This window comes from Staurois parvus, unplaced genomic scaffold, assembly GCF_062004578.1.
Source record: "Staurois parvus isolate SC_StPar_1 unplaced genomic scaffold, SC_StPar_1.0 ptg000025l, whole genome shotgun sequence".
NCBI lineage: Eukaryota > Metazoa > Chordata > Amphibia > Anura > Ranidae > Staurois > Staurois parvus.
Genome location: NW_028317821.1, coordinates 16,299,038 through 16,325,552, shown reverse-complemented (window position 1 = coordinate 16,325,552; position 26,515 = coordinate 16,299,038). Strand labels below are relative to the sequence as shown.

The following is a 26,515-nucleotide window of genomic DNA, read 5'->3' as shown; positions in this document are numbered from 1 at the left end:
TCTTCTCACCACAGAGCATCTATTGAAAGCATTTTAACTAAGCACTGAATGCCAGCAACAAAGGTATTTACTAGTTAACCAACCACATATTATTTGGAACTGAAAAGCATAACTATTGAAGTCATTAATGAATACCGCATTGATACCAGTTTTAACATCAATTGTCCTCCTATCCAGTTAAGCTTTGTGAATGTTCGCCCTAGACACTAATGAGCTTGTTGAATGCACTGACACAGTAAAAGCAGCCTACCTTTGGTTTGTTACAGCCATTAAAGAAAGCCTGATTGCAAATTGGATCACTGAGGTATGACTTGAGCAGGTTTGCCCTTAGTCCCTTTGGGGGTTCATTGGTCATCTTTATTCCATTTTGTAGGACTGATACAGGAAAATCTTTGGATGGGTAACTAGTCAGCCATAAGCGAAAGCTAGACTTGGTCTTTTCAGGATCTGTGATCACTTCTTCACAGATGTGTTCAAGCTCTGTGAGCCAACTTGTTGCCAAGTGGCAGTTCTGAAGTACGACCCAAGTTCCTTCTTCTGCTGCCTGCAATAATCCACCAATATTTTGAATAATTAGTTAACAAGCAAATTATTCACCTGTCAACAGATAAAATTAACAGTGAATCCCAAACAATCTGCAGAAAACCCAAACACAATTATTATCCGAGAAATTAAGTTATACAGACTCCGTGACCTTTAATCAATCATCCAACTGTTAATGTTAATTCCCTGATTTAAAAATCATAGACATATTTGCATTTTAATGGCTATTAAATGAGTGTCATTGTGAAGAAATAATAGATGCTTGGCCTTTTGGTACATATTCTGTGTAATATATTTATGAGATATGAAAAAGTAAAAAGTGCAAAAGTTACCTGCTAAAATATTTCATATATTATTACAGAGCTGCAATTAAAAGTTACTTGATGTGTGCATTGTGAGATTTATATACTCTTTAAAAGGGAATATCTCACAAAAAGTAGGACTTTTACATACTGCAGCACAGTGGCTGAGTGGTTTGCCCTTTTGCCTAGAAGCAGGGTTGTCGGTTCAAATCTCAACCGTGGCACTCTCTGCTTGGAGCAGGGGCGGACTGACCATTTGGAAACTCGGGCACTGCCCGAGGGCCCGGGGTCAGTAGGGGGCCCCATGAGATGCCCCTGGTATCTTTTTCATAGGCTTTTTGGAGTTTGGGCAAGGACACAGTAGCCCCATGATCCTACCGTACTCCAAACAAATGTTGGTAGGTAAATTGGCACTAGTATATGTATGAATGTGAGGTAGAGACATTAGATTTGAAGATCTCCAAGGGCAGGGACTGATGTGAAAGTGCAATATATTTATGTAAAGCGCTGTGTAAATTGATGATATATAAGTACTTGTAATAAATAAAAATAATTAGAAAAAGTATTTTGTTTCCTCCAAGTCTGTCAGTACAAAATTCACTTTGGGCACATCTGTGTTACATAATTATCTTCCATGTCCATGCATAGTAGTATTGAGAGCTTCAACTCCAAGTTGTTTTCATGAAACTTTCAAACAAATTGTCGGAAAGGGTACCACAAAATCATATACCAAAATGATAAATTTACTCTAGAGAACTAAATTTTAAAGAGGTTACCAGCAGAATTTGACTGGCATCTTCATGTTTCTGTTTTCTAGTTCGTTGATATTTAACTGACTAGTTATAAGGTTTAAAGCCATATGATGATCACATTAATTCTTTTAAAAATGCCTAAAGGAAGCAGAATGTTTTATAAGATCTAAAAAGAACTGATATGGTATTTTGGTAAAATGCTGCAAAGTGGATTTGTACTAATAGTAGTAATGTACAGATATACAGTACTGCAATAAATTTCAGTTTCCCCTCTTTGTACAGCTAGTCAAAAAGAGCCATGTCCATGTTTACAAGAAAGCGAGAGGAAATCTCAGCACCCATGTGGCCCACATCTAGTATAAATGGGCCTTTACATCCCAGAGAACCCTTTGCATTGAGTCCTTCCACGCATTTCAACTTAATATGTAAAAAATTAAAAAACATAAAAAGAAACACTGAACATGGCTCTCAAACATGCTTTTATAAATTGACTCTTTGGAGAAATAGGAACATCCAAATGAACCATGCAACAGTTATAATGTGAAAGATATTTTATTAACACTATAAAGTTCATCTTATTGACGTGACATTATTTTGAATAATAGCATTTTCCCTAGACCTGTAGATGAATTGTAAAAGCAACGTTAGTTTTAAGCAGGATTTTTAATGTAAGAATAATTGAGGTTTAGTAGTTGTTAATTTTGGAATACATTGTTATCTCCAACCATCTTCCTATCCTGGGTAATCCTCAGTTTCCTCTGGGTATGGCCCACGAGGCCTTCGCCACGTGGGCGACTAAGGGGCTACATGCTGTTTCCTCCCTCTGGAACTCCAGATCAGGTACTGTTCGTCCTTTTATGGAAAATCTCAATGGTTCCACCTACCCCAAAAAAACCTGTTTTACTACATGCAGTTGGCCAATTTTCTACGGACACAGTTGCAGGGAGGTAGGAAGGATCTCTCCCGCCCACTGATAGATAGTGCACTCAAACGCAACCAATACTCTATATCTTCTCTATACTCACAGCTCTTAGATTGCCGCTTACCCTCATTCTGTGACTCGCTATTTCAAGGCTGGTCCAAGGACATTCCACAGTTGGATGATCTCTCCAGGCTTATGGAGGGCAAATACTCTGATTCGCAAAATCATTATCAATGAACAATGGCAGGAAACTCAATTCAAACTTATTCACAGGGATTTCATTCCAGCATTGATGAATGGATCCTCCCCGACGTTAGCAGTGTGTTCTTGGTGTGGAGCCACTAGGCCCACCCTTTTCCAGAGATTCTGGCTTTGTTCACCTATTTAAACCTACTGGATCACTATTGTCAACTATATCTATGGCATCACCCGCATACATATTCCACATGACCCACTATTATATCTCTTTAGTGCCCCGACGCTAACACCTACCGCCTCACATAGCACAGACTGGCCCAAACCTTTACCCCCCTGGGTCCATTTATGTCTTCTATCTGCTCGGAGAGTGTTACTGAGGGCCTGGAAATCTCCCCACACCCCACCCTGTCCTCTGTCAAGCAAGATCTGAAATCACTTTTATACCTGGAAAAATTGGATACGTTGGTTCAAAATTTTTGCCCCACCAAGTGGTTTTCACATGTTGGATGGCCTTTATTGAACATACATTTTCCCAACCAAAAATGACTCAACTTATGGTTACATTTTAATACACCGCCTGGTATGTTAAATCCAACCTGGCTAATACCCTAGGCTGCCTGGAGACCCTGGACCATAGTATGGGAAATACCCCCCCCCACCCTGGGGGACTCTCTCCTACACATATAGGACAAGCGGAGTAGGAGCTGTTGGCCCATGACTCTATCCTTATCCCTCAGGGATTCTTACTCAGAATTTTCCTTCTTACCCTTGGGAATCTGTTTACTGTAAATGTATTCCTATTCCTACCCATGTGCAGTCTCCCTTCTGTGAATATGAGCTGATATGTGCTACTGTGGGACGGAGCCAAGCTCTCCAGTTCGGAACTTGACTCTCTCCCATATATATATATATATATATATATATATATATATATATATATATATATATATATATATATATATATCTATCTGAACATTATATATGTATGAACATAATGTGTCTCACTTGTAATTGACAAGCTCTTCTCTGCATATGTGCCTTGCTGAGAACATTCCCTTTCGTTATTTGATTCATCTGCCATTCATTTGTTGTTTTTTGTCTTTTGCCTGGTTCCTATGTATCGAGATCTTGTATTTTGTATTCGTTTGTTTTATTGTGAAAAGAAAATACTGAAAATTGGAATAAAAAAAAAGAATACACACTGATAGCTCACGGTGTCCTATCATATACAGTATATTCAATTCTGACAAGGCCATAATACATATATATAGTGCCTTGGTAACAGTTCATGCTGGTACAAAAATTTTAAATACCCCATTTACCCTGCTGGACTTTCAACTCCTACACGATTGTTTGACTTTTTTTTTTACTGACATATAATGTGGTTTTGTTTTTTTTTACCTATAATAGTTTTCTGCCAATACTTAACGGTGTTGTGATAGTTTACTGCAATTTATGCTCACGTTGCTGTATTTAAGTAGCCAACGTGATTGCAGCATGTTGAGGTGACCTATATACTTTGCTAAACCAATTCTTTAAAATAGAAAGGCGATAAATAAAATGAAAGCATGTGTTATGCGTGTATAACAGTCTTACCTAGATTGTTTTATAAACAAAACCAACTTTATATTATCAAAAATATTAAAGGAATGTGTTCACTATTGCATAGAAAACATTTATTTCTGTACAAATCTCTGTGTAAGTGCCAGTCTCTCTTTTATTTCTCCCAAGCCTCTCCTTTAGCACTTTAAAGCACTTTACCTTTTCAATCATTCTTCGAGCAATAGGACCTTGGCCTTGGCCCAGAGAAATAGTCTGAAGATTAATACCACCCATTTCTGAAAGAAAAATGTGTAAGTGGTTACATTTATGGCTAGTACTTAGATATTGAAGCAATGAAGTTCAGAATAAAAAAAAACATTGTAACTGTACACTTAAAATATAATAGGCATACATAAACGTACAACCCCATGTTGGTTTTTTTAGCTGCTGGTTTGCTTAAATCAAAACTCCAAGCATATACATAGCCCCCGTATTGGGACACCCCTCCAAATCATTGGATTCAGGTGTTCCAATTACCCATATGCCCTCAGGTGTATAAAATCAAGCCCCTAGGCATGCAGACTGCTTCTACAAACATTTGTGAAAGAATGGGTTGCTCTCAGGAGCTCAGTGAATTCAAGTGTGGTACCGTGATAGGTTGCCATCCGTGAAATTTATTTGCTACTAAATATCCATGGTCAACTGTTAGTAGTATTATAACAAAGTGGAAGCAACTGTGAAGAACAGCAACTCAGCCACTAAGTGGTAGGCCACGTAAAATGACAGAGCAGGGTCAGCGCATGCTGAATTGCACAGTGCGCAGAAGTCAGCAACTGTCTACAGAGTCAACAGCTAAAGATCTCAAAACTTCATGCAGCCTTCATATTAGCACAACAGTGCATAGAAAGCTTCACGGAATGGGTTTGGGAGCATCTGAATCCAAACCTTACATCATCAAGTGCAATGCAAAGCATTGGATGCAGTGATGTAAAGCACACCGCCACTAGACTCTAGAGCAGTGGAGATGTGTTCTCTGGAGTGACGAATCACGCTTCTCTGTCTGACAACCCGATGGACATGTCAGGGGTTGGGCTTGGCCCCTTAGTTACAGTGAATGGATCTCTTAAGGCGTCAGCATACCAAGACATTTTGGACAATTTCATGCTCCCAACTTTGTGGGAACAGTTTGGGGATGGCCCCTTGCTGTTCCAACATGACTGACTAGTGCACAAAGCAAGGTCCAGAGTCCAGAGTCCTGACCTCAACCCTATAGAACACCTTTGGGATGAATTAGAGCGGAGACTGTGAGCCAGGCCTTCTTTTCCGACATTAGTGCCTGACCTCACAAATGCGCTTCTGGAAGAATGGTCAAAGATTCCCATAGACACACTACTAAACCTTGTGGACAGCCTTCTCTGCAGAGTTGAAGCTGTTATAGCTGCAAAAAGTGGGCCAACTCAGTATTGAACCCTATGGACTAAGACTGGGATGCATGGTAGCCAATCACCTTCTAACTTCAACTTGTTCAATTAAGCTTTGGCAATAAAACCCTGGAAGCTGATTGGCTTCTATGCAGAGCTGCACCAGATTATGCACTTATCAGTTTTAGTAAAACTCCAAGGAGTGGATAAAGGAGTTTGTGGATACTGCCTACTGCCTAGCAGTGGTATGACATTGTATATGTTTTAAAGATTACTTTAACCACTTCCCCTCTAGAGTATTTATCCCCCCTTAATGATCAGGCCTCTTTTTGCTACTCGACGCTGCACTAATTCAACTGACAATTGCGCGGTCATGCATTGCTGTACCCAAACGAAATTTACATCCTTTTTTTCACACAAATAGAGCTTTCTTTTGGTGGTATTTGATCACCTGTGCACTTTTTATTTTTCGCGCTATAAACAAAAAAAGACTTACATTTAAAAAAAAAAAAGATATAGTTTACTTTCGGCTATAAAAAAATAGATAGTAAACTTAAAGTTAGTTATAAATTTAGACCAAAATGTATTCTGCTACATGTTTTTAGTAAAAAAAATCCCAATAAGTGTATATTGATTGCTTTGTGCGAAAATTATAGCGTCTACAAACTATGGTATAGATACTGCAATTTACACCATTTTTTTTGCTATACAGTGCTGCACTAGTTTAACTGACAATTGCGCGGTCATGCAACAAGGTACGTAAATGAAATTTATGTCCTTTTTTTCACACAATAGAGCTTTATTTTGGTGGTGTTTGATCACCTGTGCGCTTTTTATTTTGGGTGGTATGAACAAAAAAAGTTTTGAAAAAAAAAAAAAAAAAAAAACCCAATATTTTCTCATTTCTGTCATAAAAAATATCCAAGAAACACTAAAATTTCATCATAAATTTATGCCAAAATGTATTCTGCTACATGTTTTTGGTTAAAAAAATCCCAATAAATGTATATTGATTGCTTTGTGTTATAGCATCTACAAACTATGGTATAGATAATGGAATTTACACAGCTTTTACTTTCTGACTGCTCATCACATTTCTTGAGGTGCTAAAATACCAGGATAGTACAAATACACCCAAATGACCCTAAGCTGTCTGCTGATAGGCATATTGAGTTCATGGAAGATTTATTTTTTTTCCACAAGTTTCTGGAAATGACAAAAACTTTTTTTTTTACACAAAGTTGTCATTTAAATTATATATTTCTCGCACAAGCCATGGGGATATGTTGAATTACACCCTAAAATACATTCTGCTACTTCTACCGAGTATGGGGACACCATGTGTGTGAGACTTTTTGGGAGCCTAGCCACATACAGGAGCCTGAAATCCAATGACCACTATGAAAGCCTAAAGGTGCTTAACTTCCTCATTTCACTTCTTCACTACCTATCACAGTTTCGAAGGCTCTGAAATGGCATGGTGAGTATTTTGCAGATCTAATTTTTTCTCACTCCTTGGGGTGTTTACTTTACAAAAAGGGGTCATTTGGGGGGGGGGTAGGTGCTATCCTGGCATTTCAGGGCCTACGAAACTGTGATAGGTAGTCAGGAAGTGTAATGAGGAACTAAAGCCCTTTAAAAGCCAGAAGGTGCTTATTGGATTTTAGGGTCCTGTACTTGGCTAGACTGCCAAAACGTCTCTCACATGTGGTACCCCCATACTCGGAAGAAGTAGCAGAATGTATTTGGGGGAGTAATTCCACATATACCCATGGCATGTGTGAGCAATAAATCATTTAAGTGACAATTTTGTGTAAAAAAAAGAAAACTTTTTTTGTTTGTCATTTTCCAAAACCTTGTGATAAAAAAATAAATTCTTCTGTTGATTCAACATGACTCTCAGCAAATAGCTTGGGGTGTCTACTTTCCAAAAAGGGGTCGTTTTGGGTGGTGGGGGCATTTTATACCCAGCATTAGAAGTTTATGCCACACATCATTCACTCTTCTAACCACCTGAAGACCAAGCTTTTTCTGACACTTTTTGTTCACATGAAAAAAATCTGTATTTTTTGCTAGGAATTTAATTTAAACCCCAAATATTATATATTTTTTAAAAAAGCTTTAAAACTGCACATGCCCCGTGCAATGGTGACAAACTGCATACGTTTTTAATATCCATAGGCAACGTTTTAAAAGCCTTTACAAGCTACCATTTTAGATTTACAGAGGAGGTCTAGTGTTAGAATTACTGCCCTTGATCTGACGTTCATGGTGATACCTCACATGCATGGTGCAACTGCTGTTTCCATACTGGCACAGGGTCAATGCTCACGAAAGCAGGTGCGCACATGCGCGGGGGGGGGGGGGCGAGGGTACTTTTTTTTAAAGTTATTTTGATTTTTTTAATTATTTTTACACTGTCCCTTTATTTTGTTTTTGATCACTTTTAATGCTATCACAGGGAATGCAAATACCCCCTATAACTTCAATGGGCATTGTCATATATTCTTTTTTGAGAAATCTGGGGTCTATCTCCTCTGCCCTTACATTATCTTATCAAACCAAGATCGGTGTGATCAGATGCTTTCAAAATTTACAAATGGTGCTGTTTATATCCTGCAAAACTGAAGTGATGAAATGCTCGTAGCTTCTGATTTCTTAGGCTATAGAGATGATTGGCACAATCTGGTCTCCAATCAGCTCTATGGTCAGCTGGCAGAAACACTGGCTGCATTCTCAGGTTCCCCTGATGTCACGGGAAAGGCCGTGGAAGGCAGGGGGGGGGTCATTGCCTCCCGCTGCTTGTAAAAGCAATCCTGCAGCTAATTAGCCACTAGGATTGCTTTTACATGAAACCCAATTGCCAGCTGAATGAAATGATACCAGAATGATGCCTGCAGCTGTAGGCATCATCGTGGTATAACCATTCAAATCCAGTGATGTACCAGTACGTCGCTGGTCCTTGTTGGGTATATATGCTATTTTCTTTTTTTTATTATTCAGCCTGTGGACTGAATGAAAAAAGAGAAGAAATCTCTGCCAAAAATAAAAATGTGTGGTATGCCCACCATTAAAATATACTGCCCTGCATCCATCCACTTCTAATGGTGGGCACACATTAGGTCACACGGTGCCACATGCACCAGTTCCAAGATTGTACAAATGTCTAAATAGTGACATGCTTGAATAAAAATTGTCCACGTAAAAGTGGTACCCCATATGGAAAAAGGATGACACCAAGTCCCAAACTATCTTGCCACTACTCCCCATGTAGTCTGGGCACCTGGGGGGCTCCACATGACTATCTTTTCCCTCGTAAATCTTAAATTTGTAAGTATAGCCTGTTGTCCTCTCACAGGTCTTCTACATCTTGACCCCATATCTGGCACGCTTGCTGGGGAGAAATTGTTTGAATGCAAGGCGGCCAGAAAAATGAATGAGGGACTCATCCACGCAGATGTTTTGCTGGGTAGTATAGACATCTGCAAATTTTTGGTGATTTGCGAGGGGCTGAATTTTTTGGAGCCGGTCAAATTCAGGGTCACCTTGAGGACGGCAGAGTGTATTGTCGTAGAAATGCATAAAACAATTTATACTCTCATATCTATGCCTGGCCATGGCAGCAGAGAACACGGGCATATGATGAATCAGGTCTGTGGACCAATACAACCGCAATTAATTTTTTTTAGTAATGCCCATGTTGAGGGTTAAGCCCCAAAAAAATATAAATTCGGAAACTGTAATAAGTTTCTATGCGAATGGTCTGGCAAGGTTTGAATTTGGGTTGGTGGCGATACATTGTTGTGCATATAAAATGCTTTGATCCACAATCAATGCATACAGATCTTCCATGAAAAACAGCTCCAAAGAATCAAGGGGAGTAGTTAAATTTGCTATTTCCACCTGAATTCCAGGTTGGGCGGTGAACGGGGGAAGTACAGGTGCTGCAGAATTTGTGGGCTGCCAATCGGGATTTGCAAGCACATCCGGAAGGATACTAGGGGCTCTAGTGTGCGAATTCTTGGTGGTTCTGGGAGAATACTTGTACTCGCCACCACACCAGCTTGTACTGCACTTATGGGACTCGCCACGTCACCAAGTGATACTGCAGTGCTGGTATTATTATTATTATACAGGATTTATAAAGCGCCAACAGTTTGCTCAACGCTTTACAATATAACGGGAGACAATACAAGAGGGTTAGGAGGGCCTGATCCTGGGAGCTTACAATCTAAGAGGTATGTGAAAGACCAGGATGTACTAGACAACTGGTGCTCGCCAGTTCACCAAAAGGTAGCGCGGCACTAGTACTGGCATTCTGCTGCATATGAGAGTCATCAAAATTTACCGACAAGTGCTAACAGAGATCAGGCCTGATTCTGCGAACACTGCGGTTTTGTGTGCAATGTATCAAGTGACAGTGACCTACTGACACTGTACTTGCTGGGGGAGAGGGGGGGTAAGAGTAGGGGCTAAACGTAGGTGCTGACAGGTGCCGGGGCTGATCCCGCTAACACTGCATTTTTGGGGACGCTATACTAATGTGAACGTTGGTATAGTGCTGATCTGATCAAAGATTCTGATCCGTTCAGACACTATACTAGCAATGGAGGTTTATTGTGTATGAGCGTCAAATGTGATTACTGGTGTACTGACGGCAATCTGACGCTATCTGGGAGGGGCGTGAAAACCACGGGAGCGCGAATCACGTATATATATTTGATTTTGTGCACCTGTGCCGCCCTGTAGCAGTATTTCTGTTATAGGGCAGTCAGGAAGCAGTTACATAAGCGATTTGTGTTATGGCGTTGCGTTACTTTAACTGACAATTGTGCACCAAAATGAAATTTACATCCTTTTTTCCCCACGAATTGAGCTTTCTTTTGGTGGTATTTGATCGCCTGTGCATTTTTTATTTTTTGTGCTATAAAAAAAAAGCCGACAATTTTGAGAAAAAAACAATATTTTGGACATTTTGCTATAAATCATGTCTAGTAAAAAAATTTAAAAATTAAATTTCGTCATAAATTTCGGCCAAAATGTATTCTGCGACATGTCTTTGCGAAAAAAAAAATCCCAATACGTGTAAATTAATTGGTTTACGTGAAAGTTATAGCGTCTACAAATGGCGGTATAGATACTGGATTTTTGTTTATACTAATAATAATGGTGATCAGTGACTTATGGCAGCAATCAGCGACTGATGGTGGCAATCAGCGACTTATGGCGGGACTGCGGCGGACATTCTGACACTGGGGGGTAACTGACTTGGGGTCACTGACATCCCCAGTGACACCAATCAGTGCAAAAATAAAACACTGACACTGTACTAATGACACTGGGGAGGAAGGGGTTAACTTTTGGAGACAAAAGGGGAGTGTAACACTAGGGGGCGGGGGTGTGTACCTCTCTATTACACACTGTCCCAGAAGGCTGTGTCCAGCGATCCCAGAACAGTGTGTTGAAACTGACAGGGAGGAAGAGCTCCATTGAAAACAATGCAGCCTTCCTCCCCGTCTGTGTTTGCCGGCAATCGCCAGGCTCCGGCGGGTAATCACCGGCCGGGACCCGGTGTTTGACACCCGTGGCCACGATCGGTGCTGCGGGTATGGCGGTCACACTCCTCGCGCACGCCCCCTACCCCAGAATGCAGGATCACATTTATATACGTAATCCTGAGCACAGGGGCCGCCTTGTAGCAGTATATGTACTGCGAGCAACCCCCTAGTGGTTAAATCATTACCCATAACAACTTGATAAAAAAATAATGTTCTTTAGCAAGGAACATACATTCCACATTAATAATTATGCTACCAAAGTTACTGTAAAGTTAAATGTGCTGTAAATTGCCTCCAGCATTACTCCTGTTTATTCTTGCTGGAGGCTGCCACATCAGATGTGAGAGGCGGGTTGTCAGTTGCATTCCAGAAACTGGTACATTATTGTTCAGCATTATATTTCGTGTCCAGGGATACCAAACACAGAATATTTCGGATGGGTCTGTCACCCAGGAGTGAAATGTTTATTAGGGACTCATACTGAGCCATATAAGAAATGTACAGTAGAATACACAAGTCAAATACAAGGGAGAAGTGTCAGTGGAACTGATTGCAGGATACATGGACAGCAATAACCACAGCAGGAACTGGATTGGCAGTTAGAATTGTGAATGCTGAAGACATTGTCTGGGATATGCAACATCGGCTATAATGCATGCTATTGTATTGTAGCCCTCTGGTGAGTAGATAAGGGTGTAAGGGTGTAGGATCGCACATTGTTGTTGACAAAGTGGAGAGGTCTTTTCCTACACTTGAGGACTTTTTGTACTTCTCAACTGGAGAGATTTGATGTACCTTTCATCTGGATAATTATATTATTAATTGGACACTTATATATACACAGCACTTTTTGATTGATTTGTTTATGTGGTTACTGCATTATATGGTATATTAACCTTTTATACACTGATTTATGCTGGGGTATTTACTGTTATAATACTGATTGGATATATTTTTAATATTGATACACTATTTAGTTTTTTATATATTGGCACAGTTTACATTTTTATTACAGTGACTAGTGATTTGAAGTGCTGCACTATGTTTTGTCTATTAACGTTCCACTTTAACTAAGCTGCTCGGCATCATGGATATATTTTTTCAGCTTTTAGTAAACTTGACTTTATCTAAACATATGATATTAGCAATCTGAAATATCCACAGGTTATCCACATTTATGCATTTGTAGTTATTGAAGTCACATTTCAAATAATTAATGATTCACAGAACAATGATGTACTGTTAGTCTTTACAACCAATGGGACATACACAATGTAGCGGTTCACTGTTGTGATAATAGTGAAAACTGAGCACTAATGGGTTGTAAGCAATAGTAGAGGAAATGATTTCAAAACTGGAGACATTAAAATCACCAAATAAAAACAATAAACCCTTTAGTGTTCTACCTATAGTGTTACAGATTAGGCACAGTTCCTACTGAATTATAGGAATTGAGGACTTTTACCTAGTTTTGACCTGTTCACTTTAGCATTCTCAGACAACACATAGGTCCAAATTATTTTATTTTTTAACAAAAAAAAAGCCTAGAAAAAGCTAGAAACTGGAAACCTCATAAATGCTAAGGATTTTTGTAATTTATTTTCCCAATACAAATAGAAATGTAATGCAAACAGTTATTGGTCTTGGTTCTTCTTTAAATAATGACCCATGTGTCTGCATTGTGTTCTTCAGTAATAGATGCTCTCAGTAGCACAAGGTACCTGGAGCAAAACAAATTATTTTAAAATGGTCTGTCTTTACTGTATTTGTACTTTTAGAAAATGTGCTGAATAAGGTCTTCATTTTTATTTTTTCGTTTTCTGGTGGATAAAACCCTATTAGCAACATAAGAAAATGGACATTGTATATAGGCCAAAAGGCAATTAACTGTCATCAAATCGTTCTGTACTAGTTACAGCTACCACTTAAAAATATCACATAAACAAGCATCCCAATAAACTGGCAACAAACCAAGTAATAGCTGTCAGTGCTCTTCCTTACAATACTGTATGTGCAGCATCTTTGGCATAGCATTAGGAAAAAATGTTGACTGTTAATGAGTAGTAAAATGTTACACCCCTTAACAAATCCAGGACATAGCCAAGAGTAACAATGCAAAAGCATACTAAAAAGATCAAATTGGGGAGACTGAGATTCTGAAATGATAGTTTGTGCCGACTAAATTGAAATGTGATTATTTGGCTTGTTTTCATATCCTTTCACTAATAGCTAGCAGAAACTTGGCAGCTTGTCAGAAATAATGGTGTTTCCATCACACAAATATGTAATTGACTAGCACTCTTGCTTCCCATTCTATCCTTAATTCTGTAATACTGACAATGATGTGCTAGCCGCTTTTTTTTTACATTCTGCATCTTCTTTTGTTTACCTTGAAGGTTAAATCCAGCAAAATAACATTCATTTGCACCTATTTTTTGATTGTTGGAAACAGTCATCTGATGAGGCTCCAAGTGGATAACTAACGTTGCTTATTTGTAAAGGAAGGGGGAGCAGTTACTTATGCCTAGTTCACTATAGATGAATAGGAAATACATAAATAAATACATACACACTTGCCTATAAAGTCTGGCATATTTATAGCTTCAAAAGTGATAGAAAGCTGAACACAGCTGAAAGAGCTTGTAGGAAGCACTTCATATAAGACTCATGCTGCAAGGGAACACCCTTTAAAAAACTTGATTTCCCATGCAACTTTAATCCCCCATCCTCAGCAATCTTGCCTTTCTTTCACTACTCTACTGTTCAATTTATTCCCTAAAGCCAAATAAAATACCATGTACCTCTGGCTATGGCATATGACTCCTCCATTAAACAGTGTTGGGCCAATCAGTGCTGCCATAGGAGAGTCCATAGCTTCAAGCTACAACTCATTGTTTACACCAAGACTTACTTTTACGCCCAGGGGTTGAAAAGAGCAGTGAGGGGGTAAAAGAAAGGTATGCATATGCCACTGTGCATATCTAAATTCATGCTTATCTGAACCAAAAAACAAAGACATATTACAAGTGAGCATAGCTATCCTAGGAAAGGAAATATGCTATTTGCAGGATTATCCAGTGAAAATAAATTTAAAAAGCCTAAAGAAAAGAAAACGAATACAGCCACCACATCAAAGGAATGGCTCCAATGGATTTCTTTTTTCACAAGGTTTCATGGGGTTGTCATGCTCACTCGCACCAATGAATCTATGAAGGGAGCCATGAATGTCACCCAGGTAGGACTTCAAACATGTCCCTTTATCTCCACTATAGGGGCAGTTGGAATCAGATCAACTGAAAGGCTCAAAGGAAGTGACAAGGAGGCTGCATTTCTGGCAAGATAAATAGATATTTTCTGTACTTGCTGAGAATGTTCTTGGTTTAAAGAAAAAAAAAACTATTTCTATATATACTGATGTATAAACTGCAACATATTTAGATTTTAATATATATCTATTTAAGTTTAAAGCATGTCAATATAAGACAAAGGCAATAATAAAACGTAAAACTGCAATATATTTAATTTTTGTTCTTTTTCATTTTAAATAACAGAGGAATCCTGTTTATGGTGGTGGACAGAACTTATTTCGGTATGATTTGTCAGGCAGACAGCAGTCAGACACTGCTAACATCACATGAGGTGACCAAAGCCAGCTTATGACTATAGGCACTTTGTCTTTATTAACTATCAGATTTTTTGAATGTATGGCTCTCAAAATGTGAATTGATCTTAATAAAAATAATTGATAGGGACAGTCTTTACCAATGACAACCAACACCATTTTATATTGCCAGAACCAGAAGCAGAAGCAGAGAGTGTGCTACCACACTTATCACAGGAGCTGTGTGACCATGGAAAATCTGTGAGAATCAGGTGTCTGAGGATTCCTGGAGTAGACCCTTCCACCGGGGTTGGCTGGCTGCTGGGATCAAGAAGCCCCAGAAGAGTCTCAGGAGAGTGGTGAGTGGTGGGCCTGAGATAAGAGGGTCCTCCCCTGCCTTGAGATTACCATGAGTAGGCATAAGGAAACATATACAGTAGGTGTGGAATTAGTGGAGGAAATGAGGTAATCCCAGGTGGCAGAAAGGGTTCACATGCACCAAGGGAAGTTTGGTGCTTGGATTTGAATGTACAGGAGTGGAAGAGGAGAGGGAAAGTAGAGAGAAGCATAGCAAGGGATATATCTGCTTGTGATCTGCTTGATTGCTGTGGTATTACTTGGTAGTGTGATAGAACCAGTGTCTGCTAGGTGAAAAGGTTGGTAAAACCTGTGGTAAACAGGGCTACTATGAGGGAGCTGCTGTGAAAAAAAATTCTTCTAAGGGTCAAGGGCAGATGAATGGGAGGTGCAGCAAGAAGGCAGGTGTCTACTGTGGTGACTATTGAGAGCAGACTGACATCCAGGGTTAGTTAGCAAATATCCAAGGTACTCTATTTTGGATGCACTGGGTTAGTAGAAGCCCACTAGCATAAAGGATGAAAAAGAGACTCAGCTGCTTTCACAAATTGCAAAGACCAGGAAACACGGTAATGTTAATTTTAATATGGGTGACTTCAATTATCCTGATATTGATTGGGCAAATTGAGCTGCTCACTCAAGTAAGGATTGTCAGTTCCTGATCCTATTGCAGGACAATTTCATGCATCAAATAGTAGAAGCCCCTAATTATATAAATTATGTGTTGGATCTATTAAAATTGCCAAGCTAATTACAGATGTGTATATAAGAGACAACCTAGGTAATAGTAATCACAGTGTATTTATGTTGGTTTTAAGTTTAAGGAAGGAGAGGAAAGTTGGTGCCACAAGAACTCTAAATATCTAAAAGGCTAATTTCAACAAGTTGAGCTTTTTACTGTATGATATTATTTATGTTGATATTATTAATGTTGATGAAGAAGAACATGGAAGAAAAGTGTTAATGTTTTAAGCAAGTCATTAAACAATGACATCCACCAATGAATTCCACTCGTGAAGAAAATATAGAAGAACAAAAGTTAAACCTATGTGACTAAATGCTAGTGTAAACAATGAATAATTGAGAAAATGGCCTTTAAGAAATACAAAACAAAAGGATCATCCAAAGAATTTCAGAGTAAAAAGGAATACAATAAGAGTTTAATCAGGGAAGCTAAAATGGAAAAATACATTGCCACAGAAAGCAAAAAACCCCCAAAAAACTAAAAACATATTAATAGTAAAAAGGTAAGGACTATACCCATAGGCCCCATAAAACATGAACAAATGAAATAGGTCATAAATGACAGGGAGAAAACAAATATATTGTTATTTTTATAAGACTGTTTAAAAAAAATAACAATAATGTTAAAATGAAGCTCATAATCTCTTAGATGTGGTGGTTGCATTTGTTTTCTTTTTTATGCCTTGAGTCTGTAATTTTAAGCCAGTAAGTCTGTTATTTTTCAACTAACTATAGCTTCAATTAGTTATTTAAGTGCATCTAAATCTCTTCTAAGTCTAACACTGCTGTCTCACCAGACTGACAATATGGTCCAAAGGTGTCTGCTTTCATACTTCATCTAGAATGCAGACACCATAAGACAAGGAGTATGGGTGGTAAAATAAAGGAAAGAAACCTAAAAAAAAAGAAAGCAAATGCAGCAACCATATCATTGTATTTGTATGCTGCATTATTTGTTTTTGGATTTAATACCGCTTTAATACCAATGTACTGAATGCACCTCGAGTGACAGAAATCAGGGGTTCAAAACAGACTGGAAAAAGTAAATGAGAATAAATCATCAGGTCCTATTGGCTTACACCTGCGGGTCCTCAGGTAGCTTAGTTTTCAAAGACACCTTACTGACTGGAATGGTACTAATTGATTGGTATAAAGCAACAATGGTACCAATAATCAAAAATGGGTCAAGATCAGGGGCGGACTGACCATTTGGAAACTCGGGCACTGCCCAAGGGCCTGGGGTCAGTAGGGGGCCCTGTGAGATACCCCTGGTACCTTTTTCATAGGATTTTTTGAGTTTGGGCAAGGACACAGAGGCCCCATGATCCCCTACTGCCCGGGGGCCACGAGTTGTCAGTCCACCCCTGGTCAAGATGTCCACTAGTGTTGATAAATGGTTCTTGTCATATGGTCTAAAGTTCTGAATGGTGTGCCTCACGGTTCTGTCTTAAAGCCTATACTGTTTTAACATGTTTTTTAACCTCTTCCTGTCCAGCCCATTTCGATAAACGGCCGGACAGGAGTGCTGCCGATGCGGGTGGACGTCTCTAAATTTTGCCCCGCATCCATTGCCTGTGTGGGCTCCCTGGGAAACAGCGGAACTCATATCGCTGTACGGGACCTCTCTGTGAGGTCTCTATTCATGTGAACACTGATTGGCCAATCAGTGATCACATGAATAGTAGTAAATAATCATTGCTTACTACTTGTGAAATCTGTGAATTATCACAGAGGCAACATGGTACAAGGCTATTCACAACAGCCTTGTACCATGTGACAAGCTGTGACCATTCACAGCTCGCTCAGTATTGCTTAATGGCTGCAGGAATGCAGCCAGAGAAGGAGCAATTATTGCTTTTACAGTCTTTATGGGTGTAAAAGCAATCAGTGTAAAAAAAGAAAAAAAATATTCATCACCCCCTACAAGTAGTAGAGTGTCAATATGGTGACACTGTACTGCTAGGGTGACAGTATGTTAAAAAAAAACCCACATAAATAATAATATAAAAAAATTAAATAAAAATGTAAAAACACATTTTGAAAAATTATAATTTTTGGTTATAAACTAATTTGGGTTTTAATTTTTTTTTAAAAAGATAGATGAATAAATTTTGGCCAAGATTTATGAAGAAAGATTATTTATTTGCAAAATGTCATAAGAAAAACACTTTTTAAAAAAAATTTTTGAACTTTTTCATTTATATAGAAAAACAAATTAAAATCCCAGTGGTGAATAAATACCACCAAAATAAAGTTTTATCTGTCTCAAAAAAAAATTCATTTGGGTGCAGTGTTGCATGACCGTGCAATTGTCATTCAAAGTGAAAGCTGAAAATTGGCCTGGACTGGAAGGGGGTGAAAGTGTCCGGACTTGAAGTGGTTAATTATATTGAGTTTGGTGAATTAACCTCCCTAGCAGTCTGATTATATCAGTATTTCTGTGCTCAAAACGGTACATTTTTTTGCATGGAAATATGTTGTTTTTTTTATTGTAGGCCTGTAATTCTTAGGAATAACTCCGAACAAGAGTCTTATAAACATCCCGGTATGATAACATTTGAAACACGAAATCATAAATTATAATATAATAAATAATCATAAAAAATAACAATATAATAATAAATTTAATTCAATAATGTAATCAAACTAAATTGCAAGCAGGGCACAGGACAAAGCACTAGGGACAAAATGTATGTGAAATGGTTGGATACAGTAATGTTTTACTATGTGATTTTAGTGTATTTTGAATTTCCCGCCGTTCCGTCCCCGACGCTCGCAGGGAACGGAACCTGGAATCGGCCGGAGGAGATGGCTGGGGACACCTCAGGGGGACATTGCGGGAGCACAGGACAAGGTAAGTGATGGAGGGTATCCCTGAGCAATGCTGCAGGGTAATCCCTAGTGTAGCTCGGGGTTACCGCTTGTGGTACTGAAACTTTACCCCAAGCTACACTCGGGAATACCGCCAGGGAGGTTAAGAGTTCAATTTTGTTGTTTGCTGATGATGCCATGCTATGCAAGGCAATATATTCGGCAAAGGGTATAGCAACATTACAGGAGGACCATCATAGAACTAAGGGATAGGCAGCCGCATAGCAGATAAGGTTCATTATAGAAAAATCTAAAGGGGCTTCTTCGGGCAATCAGAGATGGAAAAGATTTTGGGATCCTTGAGAATCACAGGCTCAGCAGTAGCATGCAATGCCAAGCTGAAGCTAGCAAAGCGAGCTGAATGCTGTCATGCAATAAAATATACAAGGGATAAATCAATAGTTCTACCCTTTTACAAGACACTGGTCCCTATTGCTGGGTATGATGCCACTTGCAGAGAAGGGTGTGGAAATGCATTTAATTTGCATGCTTTACCACATCCACTGGCACCTGCAGGCAAACCACGCTGCTATTTGGCAGACACACGAGGCTACCATTAATTCTTAATGGCACTTCACACATCTGAAAATGCAACACATTTTCTGATGCATGGTACTCAGGCCTCTAGCAATTTCTGTGCAACTATGATTTTAAAAAGATGTAGGGACCTTTTTCCAGCATTTCCTGAAGGTACAGCAGTCCATTCAAATCAATGGGGTGTTGTGCCCACGCAAATATGAGCCACAGCAATTGCATAGGTGTGGACCTAGCCTAAGTCATGCGCATAGTGTCTGCAAGTATGAGGCTTAATCAATCAACTAATGACTAACAATACAATTGCGGTACAATTCTAATGACTGACAGTCTAGTCCAATTGGTGGTGAAAATTAGTCCTATGCAGTAAATTATACCTTTTGTTATAGTATATTATAAGTAAGCTCTTATGGGTCGCTCTTAGGTTGCACACTTGATTGATTGCACTGTATGACCGCTATTTGCAGTGTGGCATGGCACATATTCACAGTGTTTAGGATTGTGGAACATAAAGCAATTGTTCAGGAATTTGGGCAAGGGAAGGAATCTTATCACTGGATGTATAGATGATCACGGTGATACTGATTGTGATACACATGCACTAATATCATTTGCATCTAAGGATAATGCACTATGTTTAGTTTATTTGCTTCGAAGTACTATGAATAGAAGAGGACGTATTGGTTTGATGAACACAAAGAATTGATGGAGCACTAAGTACTGGTGGACTATGTGAAGATTTATTAGGGTGCATGGATTTCTATTGAAAAAGCAACATTATATTGAACATTGGGGTATTTGGTTTATATCCACGGTGACCGACACTGTTTATATTCAGGGTGACCGGAAAAGGTTTATATTTATTGTCTACTTCCAGGGTGGAAGGATATACTGTACGGTCAAAGGGACTTTATCTTTCGTAGGTGGGTGTGGTTTATTCTATATTGAAACAAGTTTGCACACAATAATAGACCAGAATAAGTCATCATGCCTCACAGTCTGATGAGAAGTTGAAGAAAGTGTATGCTTAAGGTCATTCATTGCCAGTAAAGGAGGTTCCACATTTAACAAATACAAGGTTTTGCATGGTTTTTCTGTTAATTACCTAGACTGTTCAAAAACGACATGGCAATGTAAAATGTGTTTGCTGCTTGAAAAATAAGTATATCTTTATTTAATAGTATGAACTCTATGACGATTTGACCACACTGAGAGCAATTAATGCAGAACTTCAAATGATTTCTAAAATGTGAAATCTTTCTACAAGGTATATATCAAAATGTGAACATTCTTCCTGCTTATTGATTATATATTTCAGATAATTTGCCAGGAATCCAATATGTTGTAGTTTATGATGTTTACATATTTAATTTGTCTGTAATGTTTATTCACAAATACACAGAGGTAATGAAGTTATTGTCTTAAAGAAAACCCATGCAGGCAAAGTAACAGATTCACTTTACTGCTTCCATTCCCAAGAAAGTGCTTGAGCCTAGCTACTGCCAACTTTTGTTTTTATGAGGCTGCAGCAGCAGACTGGGGTTGCAGTATAGCTGGCAAGGTGGTCACAGTCATCTAATAGTGTACGCTGTACAGCAGTTAAATTGCTTAAAGATGATGACGGAATTCCTTGTATATAAAAGATTCATGAAAGTCATGTTTTACTACACATTTTGATACTTTTGAATAATAATTCGACACTGTATGAAAAAAAATAACATCTCAGAGCCACAGTCATGTGAAGGTTATATTGAATGGGTTAAACATATTTATCCCTGAATGCTAATGTAGCAATAAGGTTCACATTTGAGATGTGCTCTGAACATTTTATATTGATATATGAAATCTTTTGGTTGCCAAATTGCTCATCATCACCTATTAGGCACTAAATGATATGTTCTAGATTTCTCTATTTTGCCCATATCTAGAGTATAGGTAACTACTTTATAGTACAAAATAGAATTTAATCATCACCTTTTTCGTCTGCAAATTTCATTAATAATTCTAAAGGATCGGCACCAGAAGACAGCACAAATATCAATGGTGTATTAAAGGTAGAGCCCTTGTAACTATGCTGCAGGTCAAAGGTTGGAGGATCTATATAAGTGGGACCCATCTTATCAGTCACAAATTGCTGGACCGCAGAAATAATCTATAAAGAACAGAAAAAATGCATTATTTATTATGTATAACAAACACATGCATCATTTACTTAAAGCAGGCATTTGCATGAAAGAAACAATATTCTAACAGCATTAACTAACATGCTTCATCAATTTGTAAAGTAGATGACATGAGAAAAAACAAACACATAACCCATCTTTACTTTGCTGAGTTGTGACCCTTACTGTATGTTCCTGAGTAGAAATCAGTTGACCTGTTGAAAATACAGCCATCAATTCCTAGTCTCAATTCCCAGTCTTTAAGTAGTTTCACATTATTTATGAAATGTGAAACTACTTAAATATGACAGCTCCAGAATACACAGTGGTACCAGCAATTGTAATGCATAATGGTATTGGAATGAAACTTGATACTATTAGCGGTAAGTGTGATAATGCAAAGATAATGCAAAGACCCCCCCCCCCAAAAAAAAAATCTCTCCATGCAAAAAGATATAGTAAGTACTCAAACAACCTGCTTCTCACACCAGCTGATGCTACTCTGAGAAATCTCTGCTGAAGTCTCTTCAGAAACTTACACATCTAGCAGTGTCAATCTACTGGTCCCCTGCTGTGTTGACTTCTACATCATTTCTGGATACAGTGTTTGCAGAAGGAGAAGAGGCAAGTCCTTGAAACGCGTTAGCCTGCTGGATGTCCATTTATCCTGTGATGGGATATGATTTTTTGTGGATTTGATGGTGCTGTTGTTAATGATGAGCCTTTCTCTCACTCATCTTTTGTGAGTACATTACTTACCACTTTTATACAATAGGCCAGTGCACCCTCTTTTTTGCTTTTTTCAGTTACAGTGTTTTTGGACATCCCCAGTCCGTTGAGGGGAGCAAGGCGAGTGTCATCTATGATAGCCAGTCGGAAGCCATAATCCATTCTGACCCTCAAGCCCACTCCCTAGTGCAGGAGATTTAGCATTTTGACTTTGTGGAAGGAAACATTGAGTCACTTTCATGTTTAACCGCTTGCCGCCCTGCCACTGTGTATTTACGTGTGCAGGGCGGCAGTGGAGCGCAAAACCACGTTTAAAAACGGGTTCCGCGCTCCCGACACTTTCGCCGGCAGGGGGCGCGCGCGCGCGCTCCCACCGACCCGCGGGTGACACTATTTGATCCAGGAGGGATCAATCATTAGATTTCAGCCAGTGATTTCTGGCTGAAATCACACGATCGGTCCCTGTCCTATCCTGTCCTGTGTTGACATACACAGGGCAGGATATGTTGTCATTCTTCTCTGCCTGGACACATTCCGTTCCAGACAGAGAAGAAGACATCCAAAAAGTGAGTACACAAGCACTACACTACAGTTAGAACACTCTAGGACACATTTAACCCCCTGATCTCCCCCCCTCCAGTTAACCCTTCACTGCCCTGTCACCAGTGTTACTGATCAGTGAAGCGATTTTTACTGATCAGTGTCGCTGGCGACTTCCGATAGAGTTAGCGCCCCTCCCAGATAGCGCCAGATTGCCCGCCAGTACACCAGTAATCCCGTTTAACCCCTTGATTGCCCCCCCCCCTCCAGTTAACCCCTTCACTGCCCTGTCACCCAGTGTCACTGATCTGTGAACCAATTTTTACTGATCACTGTATCAGTGTCGCTGGCGACTTCCGATAGAGTTAGCGCCCCTCCCAGATAGCGCCAGTTTGCCCGCCAGTACACCAGTAATCCCGTTTAATCCCTTGATCGCCCCCCTTCCCTCCAGTTAACCCCTTCACTGCCCTGTCACCCAGTGTCACGGATCAGTGAACCAATTTTTACAGATCACTGTATCAGTGTCGCTGGCGACTTCCGATAGAGTTAGCGCCCCTCCCAGATAGCGCCAGATTGCCCGCCAGTACACCAGTAATCCCGTTTAACCCCTTGATCGCCCCCCCCCTCCAGTTAAACCCTTCACTGCCTGTCACCCAGTGTCACTGATCAGTGAACCAATTTTTACTGATCACTGTATCAGTATATCTGGCTGAAATCACATGATCGGTCCCTGTCCTATCCTGTCCTGTGTTGACATACACAGGGCAGGATATGATGTCATTCTTCTCTGCCTGGACACATTCCGTTCCAGACAGAGAAGAAGACATCCAAAAAGTGAGTACACAAGCACTACACTACAGTTAGAACACTCTAGGACACATTTAACCCCCTGATCCCCCCCCCCCCTCCAGTTAACCCTTCACTGCCCTGTCACCAGTGTTACTGATCAGTGAAGCGATTTTTACTGATCAGTGTCGCTGGCGACTTCCGATAGAGTTAGCGCCCCTCCCAGATAGCGCCAGATTGCCCGCCAGTACACCAGTAATCCCGTTTAACCCCTTGATCGCCCCCCCCCTCCAGTTAACCCCTTCACTGCTCTGTCACCCAGTGTCACTGATCTGTGAACCAATTTTTACTGATCACTGTATCAGTGTCGCTGGCGACTTCCGATAGAGTTAGCGCCCCTCCCAGATAGCGCCCGTTTGCCCGCCAGTACACCAGTAATCCCGTTTAACCCCTTGATCGCCCCCCTTCCCTCCAGTTAACCCCTTCACTGCCCTGTCACCCAGTGTCACGGATCAGTGAACCAATTTTTACAGATCACTGTATCAGTGTCGCTGGCGACTTCTGATAGAGTTAGCGCCCCTCCCAGATAGCGCCAGATTGCCCGCCAGTACACCAGTAATCCCGTTTAACCCCTTGATCGCCCCCCCCCTCCAGTTAAACCCTTCACTGCCTGTCACCCAGTGTCACTGATCAGTGAACCAATTTTTACTGATCACTGTATCAGTGTCGCTGGCGACTTCCGATAGAGTTAGCGCCCCTCCCAGATAGCGCCAGTTTGCCCGCCAGTACACCAGTAATCCCGTTTAACCCCTTGATCGCCCCCCCCCTCCAGTTGACCCCTTCACTGCCCTGTCACCCAGTGTCACTGATCAGTGAACCAATTTTTACTGATCACTGTATCAGTGTCGCTGGCGACTTCCGATAGAGTTAGCGCCCCTCCCAGATAGCGCCAGTTTGCCCGCCAGTACACCAGTAATCCCGTTTAACCCCTTGATCGCCCCCCCCCAGTTAACCCCTGCACTGCCCTGTCACCAGTGTCACTGATCAGTGAACCAATTTTTACTGATCACTGTATCAGTGTCGCTGGCGACTTCCGATAGAGTTAGCGCCCCTCCCAGATAGCGCCAGTTTGCCCGCCAGTACACCAGTAATCCCGTTTAATCCCTTGATCGCCCCCCCCCAGTTAACCCCTGCACTGCCCTGTCACCAGTGTCACTGATCAGTGAACCAATTTTTACTGATCACTGTATCAGTGTCGCTGGCGACTTCCGATAGTATTAGCGCCCCTCCCAGATAGCGCCAGATTGCCCGCTAGTACACCAGTAATCCCATTTAACCCCTTAATCTCCCCCCCCCCAGTTAACCCATTCACTGCCCTGTCACCAGTGTCACTGATCAGTGAACCGATTTTTACTGATCACTGTATCAGTGTCGCTGGCGACTTCCGATAGAGTTAGCGCCCCTCCCAGATAGCGCCAGATTTCCCGCCAGTACACCAGTAATCCCGTTTAACCCCTTGATCACCCCCCCCCTCCAGTTAACCCCTTCACTGCCCTGTCACCAGTGTCACTGATCAGTGAACCAATTTTTACTGATCACTGTATCAGTGTCGCTGGCGACTTCCGATAGTGTTAGCGCCCCTCCCAGATAGCGCCAGTTTGCCCGCTAGTGCACCAGAAATCCCATTTAACCCCTTGATCGCCCCCCCCCCCCAGTTAACCCCTTCACTGCCCTGTCACCAGTGTCATTGATTACAGTGAACAGATTTTTACTGATCACTGTATTAGTGTCACTGGTGATTTCCGATAGTGTTAGCGCCCCTCCTAGATAGCGCCAGTTTGCCCGCTAATGCACGGGATTTTTTTTACCAAAAACATGTAGCAGAATACATTTTGGCTTAAATTTATGACTAACTTTGAGTTTACGATATATTTTTTATAGCTGAAAGTAGAAAATATTGTTTTTTTTCAAAATTTTTGTGGTTTTTTTGTTTATAGCGCAAAAAATAAAAAGCGCACAGGTGATCAAATACCACCAAAAGAAAGCTCTATTTGTGTGAAAAAAAGGACGTAATTTTCGTTTGGGTACAGCATTGCATGACTGCGCAATTATCATTTGAGTTAGTGCAGCGCTGTATAGCAAAAAAAGGCATAAATTACAGTATCTATACCATAGTTTGTAGACGCTATAACTTTCACACAAAGCAATCAATATACACTTATTGGGATTTTTTTACCAAAAACATGTAGCAGAATACATTTTGGCTTAAATTTATGACTAACTTTGAGTTTACGATATATTTTTTATAGCTGAAAGTAGAAAATATTGTTTTTTTAAAAAATTTTTGTGGTTTTTTTGTTTATAGCGCAAAAAATAAAAAGCGCACAGGTGAACAAATACCACCAAAAGAAAGCTCTATTTGTGTGAAAAAAAGGACGTAATTTTCGTTTGGGTGCAGCATTGCATGACCGCGCAATTATCATTTGAGTTAGTGCAGCGCTGTATAGCAAAAAAAGGCATAAATTACAGTATCTATACCATAGTTTGTAGACGCTATAACTTTCACACAAAGCAATCAATATACACTTATTGGGATTTTTTTTACCAAAAACATGTAGCAGAATACATTTTGGCTTAAATTTATGACTAACTTTGAGTTTACGATATATTTTTTATAGCTGAAAGTAGAAAATATTGTTTTTTTTCAAAATTTTCGTGGTTTTTTTGTTTATAGCGCAAAAAATAAAAAGCGCACAGGTGATCAAATACCACCAAAAGAAAGCTCTATTTGTGTGAAAAAAAGGACGTAAATTTTGTTTGGGTATAGCATTGCATGACCGCGCAATTATCATTTGAATTAGTGCAGCGCCAAACAGCAAAAAAAGGCCTGGTCATTAAGGGGGGTAAATCCTCTGGGGCTCAAGTGGTTAAAGTGAAATTCACCTGGCCTAAA

General features: G+C 40.0%; 1 protein-coding gene across 1 annotated transcript in view; it reads right to left on the bottom strand.

Annotated features, from left to right (window-relative positions):
* Window positions 1-26,515, bottom strand: part of LOC149471958 (dynein axonemal heavy chain 3-like) — a 710,466-nt gene that overhangs the window by 93,035 nt on the left and 590,916 nt on the right. The window contains exons 22-24 of the mRNA XM_089652692.1: window positions 21,320-21,497; window positions 4,479-4,555; window positions 251-544 (exon numbers count right to left, since the gene is read on the bottom strand). Coding sequence (XP_089508818.1) covers window positions 251-544; window positions 4,479-4,555; window positions 21,320-21,497 — 549 coding nt within the window. The remainder of the gene's footprint in view (window positions 1-250; window positions 545-4,478; window positions 4,556-21,319; window positions 21,498-26,515) is intronic.